The sequence below is a fragment of the Mixophyes fleayi genome, chromosome 6 (assembly GCF_038048845.1).
Source record: "Mixophyes fleayi isolate aMixFle1 chromosome 6, aMixFle1.hap1, whole genome shotgun sequence".
In the NCBI taxonomy this organism is placed as follows: Eukaryota; Metazoa; Chordata; class Amphibia; order Anura; family Limnodynastidae; genus Mixophyes; species Mixophyes fleayi.
Window position 1 is genome coordinate 84,261,510 of NC_134407.1, and position 13,845 is coordinate 84,275,354.

Consider the following 13,845-nt stretch of genomic DNA (forward strand, 5'->3'; position numbering starts at 1 on the left):
GTATATATTTGAATTCAGGAAAAGATGTTAACACAATCTAGATGTAATGTTTAATTCAGTTACATAACTTTTAAGTTTGATTGCTTTACACCCAAGAGCCAAAGCATAATCAGCTTTCTCTCACTGACATTAAATCACGTTTACAAACAACAGCGGTGACACTGTAGACGTGTATACTCAAATATGTCTCCATCCCTGCACATTGAACTCAAACATGGGCGCCATTTTTACAGTAAAATGATTTTCATTGAGACAAATGTAAGTGGTTCGCCATCATGGCTCCGGTAATGGGGACACATCGTGCGGGTTGTTATTTGTTTTATACTTATTATAGTTCTTCCAGATGGATCGCATAGCTCTTTATATTAAGAAACATATATCATTTAAATGTAGTTGGTTGTTATATGATGTGCATTTGTTTCTTGTGCTATGATGTATGAAGTGTAGAGATAGAAAACTACAAGTCCCACAATCCTGCGAGGTATCGCTTCCTGTGTGGTGTTTCAGGGTGATTTCCTTAAGTGTTATGGAGGTGTCTGGATTTCTGCTCTGTAACCAATGTCTGCTTGGAAGGTAAGAAATGAGCTGTCCTGTATATAAGTTAACGTCGATTAGTAATAACGTATATCCTTAGCGTATAAGGGAATTGTCTTTTGATATGTCACATATATAAACTGTGTGTATGACATATGGCTCTATGATAGAGCAATTGTTTTAATGCATGTTCACATTCTGCCAGGAAGGTTCATTATTATATTGATGCATCAGTTATATAGGTAATGCATTTTATATCTGTACCCAATAGAGACTGAACTGTCATATGCATTGTATCAGTATTACAGAGGCTCAATATGTGTTTAGCTTCAAACAATAAGTCAGTAATCTGTAACATACATGGGATAATGTTGACCTTCTGTGAAATATAAGGATATTAGTAGTCACCAAGATCCTTTACCATATAAAATCACAAGGCCACATGTTTTACACAGGTTGTGAAATGCTGTGGTGATCTCTTATAGCCTTACAAGTTAACCCGTGCATGATACTCATGCATTCTAGTCAAATCAAGATACTTAGGGGGGTATTCAATTGTTTCTTTTAACACGCTAAAACCAAAAAAAACGAGCGCTCTAAAAAAACTTCATATTATACGGTAATTTTGCGCGCGTAAACAGTTAATACGGTACTTACTCGCTCAGGGAGCTGCGAGATGAAATTTAGCGAGTAATTACCGTATTAACGGTAATATTTTTAGAGCGCTCGTTTTTTTTTGTTTTAGCGCGTTAAAACAAACAATTGAATACCCCCCGTAAGGTCTTAAAAAGGTTCTTGTCATGCATTTGGACCTAGCCCAGGCCTCCTCAGGGGAAGATCGTTACTTCCCGACACAAGTGCCCTTTTTAATGTGTGTTCATGAGGTAAAATTACCTCACGAAAATGAGTTTGACCCCTCAACTCGTAAATTTAGCCTTTACTACCCCTCCCACGGAGGGAAGGGGGGATGATGGAAGTTAACTGACTTGACTATTCTAATTTTTTTGTCAAATAATGTCAGTATACCAAATTTCAGGTCAATTGGATGAGCCCTTTCTGAGAAAATAGTTTTTTTTCACACACACACACACACACTAACGCACGCCTCTACACATGTGTGTTCATGAAGTAAAATTACCTCACGAAAATGAGTTTGAGCCCTACCAAATTTCAGCCCTTTTTGAATTTTTTTTCCCACACACACTAAGAATTTAGTAGCTCAGTGTATAACTCTGCCCAGCAGGTGGCGCTGCAACTTGTTTGGTTTTTTTTCCACACACAGACAGACGCCACTAAGCATTTATATATTAGATGTTTCAAAGTGGGGTATATTATTAATTTTAATAGAAGAGTAATAGTGTTTTAGAAAATAAACATTGTATTATTTTTTATTAAAGCTAAACTGCCATAGTAGAAAATGTGATCCTTCCCTTCCATAGCTGGAGAGCACTTTTCTGGGGCTCTGTCAGTTCTGTAATACAGAACCATCAAATCAATGCTGTTTGCCACTTTGAAAGATTGGCAGATGAGGTGCTTGTGCAGGAGAACCAATCACAAGATCCAATCTCTTGATTGCTGCTTTTGATTGGTCCCCTGCTTACCCTACCAGTTTTCAGCCAGGGATGTGAGAGGAACAGAGGATCTCCTGGAAATATGGCTGTATATAGCAGCCTTCAGGGCTTGGGCTGGGGTAAGCACATTAATAAAAGAAAATATGTCAATAGGTGGTAGTGCAGCTTTAACATTGTATTCAATTATTTTTATATTATTTTTAGTTTTAATATATAACAAATAATTTTGTTATACTTTTTAATAAGAGAAAAGAAAGTTGCCTATATGGTGGGGCTAGTTAGAAGGGTTGTAATTATACTTGCTATTCCTATTCCTGGATATATTATATGCAGTGTAATCTCTGATTGAGGTAATGTGGCTAAAGAGGGGACAAAAGTAGGAGATATTGTTTAAACACAGAAGGCCTCATTTAGAGTTCGTGGTACAAACACTCGGATGATTTCTTTCTCCCAATGCACATTAGGGTGTCCACCTACTTTCCTTTTTATGGGAGATTTCTCCGCAAAGTAGAAGCGCACCTATCTGTGAGGAGAGGTGGGAACACCTCAAGAGGTGGTCTGTGCAAAAGTTGTGTTATATTTATAAGAAAAATGACAATTACGGTAGTGATAATCATGCTCATTTTTGCAAGCACCCTTATGAGACGTGAGCAAAAATGAGTGATCATCACTTAAACATTTTGCATGATCATTTTACTGTTTAATCCCATTTGTAAACTGCTGCAGATCATGCTGACCCTATATAAATAAATGATAAAATGAAAGAATATTTTAATGTCTGCAGGGCACTGCTTACAAATAAGGACATGTTTGCTCATCCCATTTGCATTTGGAAATGTATATCAATCTGACAGTATCTGCAAATCAAGCTTTATTTTTTTTCCTGCCTCCAAATCTGCACTGTGAAATCGCTACCAGCTAGGACAGGCCATACCAATCTGTGGCTCTCCAGGAATTGTGAAACTACATGTTTCAGCATTTCCTGCCAGCCATCGACTGACTATGTACTGCCAAAGCATGCTGGGGCTTGTAGTTTCACAACACCTGAAGAGCCACAGGTTGGCAGGACTGCGCTATGGTGCCCAATTTTGTACCTTGACAAAACCATGTTGCACTGTGGGGCAGGCAAATTTAAAATGTGTTGACATTTAACAGCGTTTATGGAGGAGCCTTAGCCAACTCTAGATCACAGTGCTAAAATAAGACTGCCCATTATTTGTATGCTGCATGCAAAAAGCATGCGGTATTTCTTCTTGACATAAATAAAATTTCAAATAACTTTACTCCTTGCATTACAACACGGTTTGCACATATTCGCACCCTGTAGTTGCCGCCCCTAAATCCGAATGACGCCCATTGTGCCTCCTCATTCCTGATGCTTTTGAACTAAAAGGGCAATAAGCGACAAAATGGCTGCTAGATCAAAAGACAAGAATAGGGCGAGTCCCTAAATAACATTAGTTTTCCTGTTTCTGTGAAAGTGGCAGTGTCCACTTGTGACAGAATTGTTCTTACTCTTGTGAGAGCTTTACTGTCCTACTTGTACAGGAATTGTTGTCACTCTCTGAATCAGTATTGTAGATAGTCTTACATACATGTGTTTTCATTACACAAATTTTGCTTTGAATACATGTTGGGGAAATAAAGGGTAGCAATATATGAACATCTTTTCTTAAGAATGTTATTTCCATCATTCTAAAGAAGCTGTTTCAAGACTTTTAATTTTTTCCAGTCATTTTAATTTTTTTTAAACCCAAAAGGAATGAGGGTGTGTGCGAGAACTAATATATATATATATATATCTATCACAAAGTATGAAAAACTTTTGAATATATTGTTACATTTTTTAGTTTCTGGCTTAATAGGTCACTAAAGATAAAGATATCTTCCACAGTTCTTTATATGAATATTCACACTACTGTGAAATCCAGGTTATATAGCACCAAGGAATAATGTGATTATGTGAAAGCATGAGACCGCACACTGTACACATTTATGGCCAAATCTGAAAGAAGGTAGTTTGTGTGATTAGATATTGGAGGTATGCACAGTCAGAACATGTCTTTGCCAACTGAATGCCCAGCCTTTCAGGCTGATCCGGTTCGGAAGTTGATCAGGATATGTAAGTTTTTTGACCCCATGCATAAATTGCTTTGATTGGCTGGCAAAATTGCAATGTGTATGAAAACCTTTAGCTCTCTATGTACTAATATACATAGAAGGCCAGTTATCCGGTTTTGAAACAGAGCAGCACCATTTCTTATGAAAAAGAGCAGAGGTTGCTGAAATTTTGGCCCAAGGAGGAGGGGAGAAAGTAGTGCAACGGCCTATTCATCCTCCAGCCAGGTCACACAAAGGCAAATGTGGATGAAAAAGTGGAATCTGCCGCTCTCTCTCATGTTCGCCTTGATACATAGAACCCTTAGGGCTAGATTTACTAAGCTGCGGGTTTGAAAAAGTGGAGATGTTGCCTATAGCAACCAATCAGATTCTAGCTGTCATTTATTTAGTACTTTCTACAAAATGAGAGCTAGAATCTGATTGGTTGCTATAGGCAACATCCCCACTTTTTCAAACCCGCAGCTTAGTAAATCTGGCCCTTAGTCTTTAAGACACATACATGCATCATTTTATAAAATTGTATCTTTTACATGTTTATATTCAAGACTTAATGAAGAAGTATATGCCTGCATTTTAGTCGATATAGTTGATTGCCATTTACAGTTTTTCTTAACTTTTCCTTGTAGATTTTGATTGCCTTGGAGTCACTGAGTAAAATATTCCATCCTTCTACTACAAGGTCTTGAGTTTAACCTCAGAGTACCTGACACATCTACTCACGATGGACAAGGATCACATGACTGAGAGGATATTGAATCTTACCATGGAGATCATCTATCTACTGACTAGAGAGGTGAGGAATACTGGGAAGACTGCATATTGACATAGCTGATTTTAACATGAAACTCAATGACCGTTTTAGAGGGCAAATTGGAAGTAAAGTTTCCATTTTCAAACCACCAAAATAAACTATTTGAACCCTAATTTATCACATGGTGCAAGAGGCACATATCAATCATTTTCATTAGTTTTACATGTATTGGAGTGATGAAAGTTGACCTGTGACTAGTTTGGTAGCAGACAGTGAGACCATTTTTGCAAGTCCTAATCATTTATCTCTTACTGAATAAACAAGGACAAACCCATGTCCAAGATATGGTTTAATTTAAAGGCTAATGTGCAGTAAAGCATAAAAAAAACTTTTTCTGTCCTTTGAGTGGAGCACAACCCTAATGATCAATCGGTGTAAGGCAAAATGGTTCCCAAACTTTTTCAGTTCGCGGCACCCTTACAGTCTCCATAATGTTTTCAAGGCACCCCTCCAGAATAATTACCGAGCAGTCCCGTTTATAAGTAGTTGGGTCAAAATAACGTAATAAGTATTTAGGTCGGTACAGAAATACTTAGCAAGTTGTTTGCAAAAAATAATACACATATTCAAGGGAAAAGGATATTTTTATATATTTTCAATTATATTTCTGTCTAAGAATAATTTACAGCTAATATTAAGAGGAATAAGATCAAACAAAATAAAACAACAACATATACATTAATCATCACACTGTGCTCCTTCACGATCACACTGCGTGCCCTCCTTCACGATCGCACTGCGTGCCCTCCTTCAGGATCACACTGCGTGCCCTCCTTCAGGATCACACTGCGTGCCCTCCTTCAGGATCACACTGCGTGCCCTCCTTCATCCACACACTGTGTGCTCCTCCTTCATTTTTTTGCCCCTCCATTGCTGTTTCCTATCACCACCATTTCTTACTTACTTACCATACTTGGCCTTCTTTTTTTTCTATTTCTTCTGTCTTTTCTTCTGTCTTCTTACCAATCTGGCAGTGCCCGGGACCCAGCATCCTCCTCCTTCCTGCTGCTTTTTACTAAATATGTCGGACGGGATGACGTTACACCTGACATTCAGTGAGAAGCGAGGAGGGAGGAGGATGCTGGGTCCCCGGTGCCGCCAGATTGGTAAGTTTTTTGTTTTGTTTGTTTTTTTTTTGTCCTGGCCACGGCACCCCTGTGACAGCTCTGTGGCCCCCTGAAGCCGCAGCGCACACTTTGGGAACCGCTGGTGTAAGGGATATAGCAGTTGCCAATGCAAATATATAAAGACTATGCTATATGACTTTTGCCCATAGTTCTAATGAACTTTATTGAAATACAGTTAAAATTGTACTTTTATAAGAAGAAACAAATTTCCTTTTTAATTGTTTAATATCTACACCGCAAAGATCACATTCATTTTGTTTTGTAGAACTTTGTAATGTTTAGTGTTAAGTGTGTATGTTTGTTTTTTGAAGCAACCTGACAGTCATTATGTCTTAAGATGACTTCATGCATGATACAAACTAATCTTCACCGTGTCATGTATTAAATTCAGAAACAAGAACATTTTGTACAAAAAAACACTGTCTTGTACAGCTACAATACTCACAACCCCCGCTCCTAAGAATCAAGTCCTTATTATCCCAAGTACCGTAAGTTGAAAACATCTTTAGAACACATACCAATATTTTTAAAGGGAAATCCTTACTTTAATCTTACAATAATTGATCCATGTGAAAGATGGCTAATTAACATTTAATTTCCCCTTCCTTTTATGTAATTCAAAGCACAGTCATTAATTAAATGTCTACATTCATGAGTTCATTATTTCGCTTACATTTAACTCCTTCAGAATAGATGGACAAATCATTGTGTTTTATCTCAGCATAAAATGTCAAATATATACCTTGTTGATTTAATTTCATTACCCATTATATACAAATAAAATTTAAAAATCAAATATAATCCCGTAATCCACGACTTGTAAAACATAGTATTTGAGAATGTTTCAAACCACATTTCTAAACCCCAACAGTTATGTTAAAGCAGTAAGGTAGTGGCATTATGTAGGATCAAAAATGTTATTCCTTAGTTGTCAGGTATAAAAGGTACTTACCATTGGTGTACATCCCTACCCTGTTTGTCAGCAGAAAACTCAAAGCTGTCTCCCAATATCCCAGATTAAAGATGCAGTTCTGCAATATTACAGTATTGAACATATTTTATATTTAGGTAAAATATTGTTCTCAGGTTGACTGATCTTTTAACATTAAAACTTTATTGCTCAAACAGACAGGTGGGCTATTTCTAGCTAAGACCATGCAACTAAGTGTGGTACATTGTGTGTACATGCAGTCATCGATTTATACGATCAGTGTTCATGGGCTTAGTTTACTGTTGATCTCCACTGAACATGCAGTTTCTGGTCAGGTGGGGGGGAATGTCTTGTAGTTAATTTTAGACTTATTTCTATCACATTGATGGTTGCCTGTGATTAATTGTATTGCATTGGTCTTCTATTGTCTGTGTGTGTGTTATTCTGAGAGGTGGAGAGAACGATTCAAAGTTTGGATTTTGGACCTTTACCCTGAATGTCCCCACTTAACACTGAAACAATTCTAACTGATGTATTAATCTAAGTTGTTGTTTTTTTGCCATCACTATCCTGTATTTTTGAGGATAATACATATAGAGTTGTTCTCTTGTCTTTCAAAATATTGTGCATAAATAGTTGTCTTCTTTAAAGTTTTCTTTCGGGCCAACAGTGGTATTAAGAGGCACATTGCAAAATGAAAACTTGAGGTATTCGTTTTATATTATGATCAAAACATCTAAGCCTGCATCCCAGCATCAAGGGTACCTATTTGTTTGCTAGTCCTACACGAACATATATGCTTCGAACACAATTAAAATACAGTACAAATTGGATGCACTCCCCTCCATATATAGGGGCTTATCTAACAAGGGCTGGCTTGTAAACCACACCCGAAAAAACATTAAATAGGCATGTCAGACAGCAGCCAATGCTACATTAGGCAGTATTTGGAAACTAAAAACAGAGAACAAATAAGCCAGTGGTTAAATAATCCAATATTAGACATGGTACAAGCTGCACTTCAATATTCTCTACAGGTAATGGAACAAAAATGGAAACCCCAATATAAAGTTGCTTAATAGGACAGTGCAGTGGCATTGAGTACCAATGTCTGGAATTGTGCAAGAGGGATGCTGCACCTGTCGTCCACTCATTCAAAGGTAGTACAAAAAACAGTCAATGGTGTTTTTTCTGTATATTACGTAAATGCTTAATTTGGGTTCAGATGTGGAGACTTAATAATCAAATAATTGAGTAACCACACTGCTCTGTGAAGGGGGTATTCTCATCTTGGAATGTCATCTGCATCAGAACCCAATCCAACATTTATGGGGTATTATGGAATGACTCCTGAAGCAGTGTTAATCACCACCATCACCAAGGCATTAGTTGAGTGGCTTTTTTTCGGGTGGATGGTGCTGTATCCCTCCTGCACAATTCCAAACATTAATAGACTTGATACCACAGTACATACATGCCGTACATTCATTGCATGTATCTTTACATGTGAAATCTAGACTGCTTGGATTGGATAAGCATCAATGTGGGGTCCCATGTTATAGCTCCTTTATGCCCCAGTTCAGACAACCTTTAAAAATCTTCTGTTATTGACTCAAAGTAGTCAAGTGCCAACTGTCCTTCTCAAAATACGCAGATGAAAAAACATACATGCTATACAGACATGCTATGCAGCATTTAGGCTACTTGGGGCTATCCTGCTCGGTGGTAGTCAAATTCCTGATGTTGTAACTCCCGACAAGAGTTACAGCAACATTTTACTGACAATGTTTATGTCTCCTACAAACTATTAATCCTGAATGTTTAAAAAACTTACTTGTAGTAAACGCGATTCTTTACACAGTCCGGCAGCACATAATGACGTCGCTCTGTACACCGACAGTAATATTAGTACAGTTAAGGGGGCAGTTGTGCAATTGCTTAAGGCTACATTATGTAACCCTTACTAATAAACATTGCACAGAGGGCGCCTCTTTTAACTGTACTAATATTGCTGTTGGCGTACAGAGCTGCGTGATTATGTGCTGCCGGGCTGAGTAATGAATCGCGTTTACTCCAAGTAAGTTTTTAACCATTCGGGATTAATAGTATGTAGGGGACATAACCATTGGCAGTAAAGATGTTGCTGTAACTCTTGTCGGGAGTTACAGCATCGTCTTTTAGTACCCAACCCGTCCTGCTGTTGCAGAGCTACAAGCCTCAGCATCATGGGACTTGTAGTTCCACAACAGATGGACAGCCACCTATTGCCTAACAGTGTTCTATAGAATCTTGCTAAGTTAAGCTGTAGCTCTCCAGCAGTTTTGGGACTGCAAATCCATCCATGCTGGGACTTGTAGCTCTACATTAACTGAATAGCCACAAGTTTTCTATGCAGCAGTTTATATAAATCACTATTAGATAACTTGTGGTTCTCCACAAGTTTCCTACTCCTCTGGGCTTTAACCTTACTCCAAACACCTCACATCCCACTCCGCAGCCAGCCACACAGACAGCGGTAGTGTCAAGATGTGAGGAATGGAGGTAAACAGGAAGTCATATCTTACTTAGTGAAAGAACTAGTGTAGTGAGGATCCTATCACACTGTTGCAGGAAGATTGTGATGAAAAACGCATCAAAACAAAGTCCATACATCCAACTTGTTTCACATTGTTTTAACTTCTGACCTTTTACATATATTAAGCATTCTTTCTCTAGGTTTACACAGTTGTGAAAAAATCGGATGGGCCTGTGACACCCAGCAGCAGTAGTCCCCATGTGTCAGAAGGATTGAGCAGGTCTCCGATCATGGAGCTTCCACCTCACTCACTGATACATGAGAGAAACAATGACCAGAAGATTCTAGAACTCACCAACAAGATCATTCAGCTACTGACTGGAGAGGTGAGCACTGCTGGGAATGTGACATTATACAGTAACACCAAGGGATGTGTCTGGGTGATGACTGTATCATTGTGTGTGGCAGGTTCCAATAAGGTGTCAGGATGTCACTGTCTATTTCTCCATGGAGGAGTGGGAGTATTTAGAGGGACACAAGGAGCTGTACAAGGACATCATGATGGAGAATTACCGTTCTCCCTGTTCAAAAGGTAAGATCAAGTTTAATCATCATCATCTTTGTGTAGCACATAATGATATAATGACCAGATCAGAGATGGATATTTGGGACTATCTTGTAGGCTGGACACTTAAAGAAAAAAATAAGCAAAACAAAAAACATCTCCTAAGACATTATATTATTGTAATAGTAACAGACAAAGTACCAAGGCAATAGGCCCTTTTCAAAAATGTCTTCTTTGTATGTTATGGTGAAAAAGGTTGGTCATGGAATGTTCAGTACACAGGAGCCTATATATGAATTAAAGGGATTATTTACCTAAAACGTATCCTCAGAGCATCAGCATCTTATTTTAATATTGATTACCAAACATACTTTTACAAACTTATACCTGTGGTTAATGATAACGTCAATCATTTCAGGCTTTGCACTGCTCCTGGGTCTTGGCAAAAGCATGTTTGCTTGCAGTGTTTAACAGAGTTCCTCTAGTCCTGTTCCCCCCCAGATCCCTTGCCATCTCTAGCTGGTTTTAATGTGCTATACTTTGATAGTACATTACTATATTGCTAATAATATATATGTTTTAAGTCAGTGTACATAAAATACGTCCTGTCATCCCAATCTCATATTCCACATATATTTATTTGCCAAAATCTAAACATTTACAATTTAATGCCCCATAAAACAAACTGCACAAACCCAGCAGGTAGTTGCTTGAGTGCTCCTAAAGGCATTCAAAGATTGATAAGGGGAGAAAAGATTGAGAAGGGGAGATGAGGACGGTGTACAAAAGGGGCTTTTACCATCTCTTATTATAATATACAAAGTTAGTCCCTCTTTAAATGAAAAACGGGGACACCCATATGACTTGAAGTTTGCTCAAGCTGTAAAATCCCCCCTCCTCATTTTCTTTTTAGGTCCCAAATAAGGTAGAACAGTTATAGGAATCCATTCCCACCTCTCTTATTAATGAGGTGCATCAGGAGTCTGAATTAAGGGAAATAAGCATTATGAGTTAATCATATCTTTTGGAGAAAAAAAAAGTTTGTGTCCTGGAAAAATCTGAACACAAGGGAATGCCGGGTTTGTTTTATCTCTTCAAGAAAAAAATTATACTAGGCTCTTAGAGGATATACACTAAAACTGTTAATGCTACACAATTAGGGCTTCATTTACAGTAAACATAAGCTAGAAGGAGCAATTTTGCACCTTGACCAGACCATGTTGAGCTGCAGGAGATTACATGTAAGATGTGTTGGGAGGGGGTGCATCCAATCATACCTCTAAATTCAATTGTAAAAATAAAGCTGTCCAGTATTTGTGTGCTACATGCAGAGGTCGGCAGTATGTTCGCTGACAAAGAAATGAAAAGTAAAACTTCCATGTGCACCCCTTCAATGCAAATATGCACCCTTTAGTTGTATTTGCTTCTACTCCTAAATGAGGCGTGCATTTTGCAAATTTGCTCTACAAAATAATTTACTAATGTACCTTTTCAGAACAATAAAAAAAAAATAGTATTTGATGCATGCTCTTCAAATTCTAACCAATGTGCAATTTTTTCCAGATCTCTCAAGCTCCAAAAACAGTTCAGTGGCACTTAATTTGCATACGTTATCACCTGATTGCATATGCGAAGATGAAAACTTAACAGCATTTGATCCAAAAGCAGAGAACAGTGTCAATAAGGTTGCTCAAGAATTCGACTCATGTGAAGAACCACTCCAAGTCACTAATATTTCTACGTCTGTAAAATATACACAGACAGAAGCTACACACGCTGAAGAGGAGGAATGCTCTTTTCATGAAAGAGACCATACTCTGATGAAAGAAACGTCTGAAACTTCCAAATCATTTGATGAAGGAAATCATACAGGCTCTGACTTCTACACACTGAGAGAACAGATACAAACTACATCTACTCAACCAGGAAGTGAGATGGACTCATGTGAAAAAGACCATCTCACAGGCAACAATACTTACACACCTGCAGGACCCAAATCTGCTAATACTGCAGACAAGTCAAATTTATGGGACACAAACTTAACAGACCCAAAAAGTAATACACCCACAAGTCATACAGAGACCCAATATACATCTACTTGTATTATAGAAGTCTCAACCTTATGTGATAAAGGTAATGTCACCTGTACAGACATTTATGCACCCATAGAGCATAGACAGAAACCATATACAACGGACAAAACCGCAGACCTACCCACATCATGGGGCAAAAATGTAATGTACACCAACATTTATACACCCACAGAATTAACACAAGCAGATTTAAATAATATTAAGAAGGAACTGGTTTCATGGGAAGATGGGAGCCTGGCACTCAAAAATATGTATGTACCTCCAAAAAATATGCAGAGAAAAATAACACCCTCTACTGGTAAATGCAACACAACACCGTGGGACAGAAGTCTAACTCACAGAGATAATTATCCACAAACACCCTTTACCACTTCTCATATTAAGACAGAGTGGGAAGAAGGGAATTTTGCAGATATCTGTACACCTCCAGAGCATACACCGACAGCATATGCCACTATTAACATAGAAGACTACAATAAAGACACCAGTAATATAGAAAAAATTAATACAAACCTATCTATAATAAGTTGCACTTCATACGATGAGAACTTTAACAGTAGACTAACCTATGCTACACCCCAAATAATCCAGATGTATAATTGTCCTGTTTGTAAGAAATGTTTTTCTAGTAGCTCAAATTTAGCCAAGCACAGATTAATATGTAAAGGTAGAAAACCACATGTATGCTCTGGATGTGGGAAATGTTTTGCTAGCGCCTCCTATCTTGTAATACATGAGAGAATTCACACAGGAGAAAAACCCTACTCATGTTCACACTGTGGGAAAAGCTTTACTAGAAAACCAGATCTAATCCGACATGAGAGAATACACACTGGTGAGAAGCCATTTGCATGTCCTGAATGTGGGAAATGTTTTACCAGCGTCTCGAATATATTTATGCACAGGCGAATTCACTCAGGAGAAAAGCCATTTCCTTGTTCTGAATGTGGGAAGCGCTTCATTAAGAAGTCTGATCTGGTTCGACATGAGAAAATTCACATGCCTCAAAAACCTTTGCCTTGTACAGAATGTGGCAAATTTTTTGGTTCAAAGACCATTCTAAATAAGCATATGCTGGTCCATGCAGGAGAGAAGCAGATGACTTTTCATGAAGGCAGATGATTTTCTTCCCCTACATATTGTGCAAAATATAAATAAAATTGCAATTCATTGTATTTAAAATAAAATGCAAAAGTTTTGCACTGAGATTATATATATATATGTGTATATATATATTCATATTCATTGACTCCTTTTGAGCATTTCATAATCTGAAAGTAGTATATAGTTATGGCTCCAGGAATTTTGCAGGATAGTCAGAGAGCTCCATCCATACCATGTATTTAACAGTAGATCTCATTCTCCCAAACTAATGTTGAAGGTCAGATGTATCTCTGCTTTTATGCTGCAGCTGGCATCAGACTTCTCCAATTATGTTATGTGTGGGAATGTGAGATGGGAGTTACTGTAATATATTTGGCGTGGTACAGATAATTTCTAATTCACAGATCTTTACTTTTGACAATATTCTAGTATTCACAGTTTAGCAAGACCAGTAGATCTACTGCATTTTTTTT

The 13,845-nt window shown here is 37.9% G+C and overlaps 1 protein-coding gene across 1 annotated transcript; it reads left to right on the top strand.

Moving 5' to 3' along the window:
- The first annotated feature begins 267 nt into the window (after positions 1-267).
- On the top strand, positions 268-13,474 carry LOC142161404 (uncharacterized). Its single transcript, XM_075216984.1, has 5 exons — positions 268-573; positions 4,853-5,019; positions 9,811-9,996; positions 10,079-10,202; positions 11,739-13,474. The coding sequence occupies exons 2-5, from the start codon at positions 4,948-4,950 to the stop codon at positions 13,388-13,390; spliced, it is 2,034 nt and encodes a 677-aa protein (XP_075073085.1). The 5' UTR covers positions 268-573; positions 4,853-4,947; the 3' UTR covers positions 13,391-13,474.
- The last annotated feature ends 371 nt before the right edge of the window (positions 13,475-13,845 follow it).

Excerpts from the sequence above, each read along its gene's own strand:
- LOC142161404 (XM_075216984.1), top strand. The coding sequence starts at position 4,948 with ATGGACAAGGATCACATGACTGAGAGGATATTGAATCTTACCATGGAG. Across the intron at positions 5,020-9,810 it reads TCTATCTACTGACTAGAGAG|GTTTACACAGTTGTGAAAAA; the intron begins GTGAGGAATACT and ends TTCTTTCTCTAG. Across the intron at positions 9,997-10,078 it reads TTCAGCTACTGACTGGAGAG|GTTCCAATAAGGTGTCAGGA; the intron begins GTGAGCACTGCT and ends TGTGTGTGGCAG.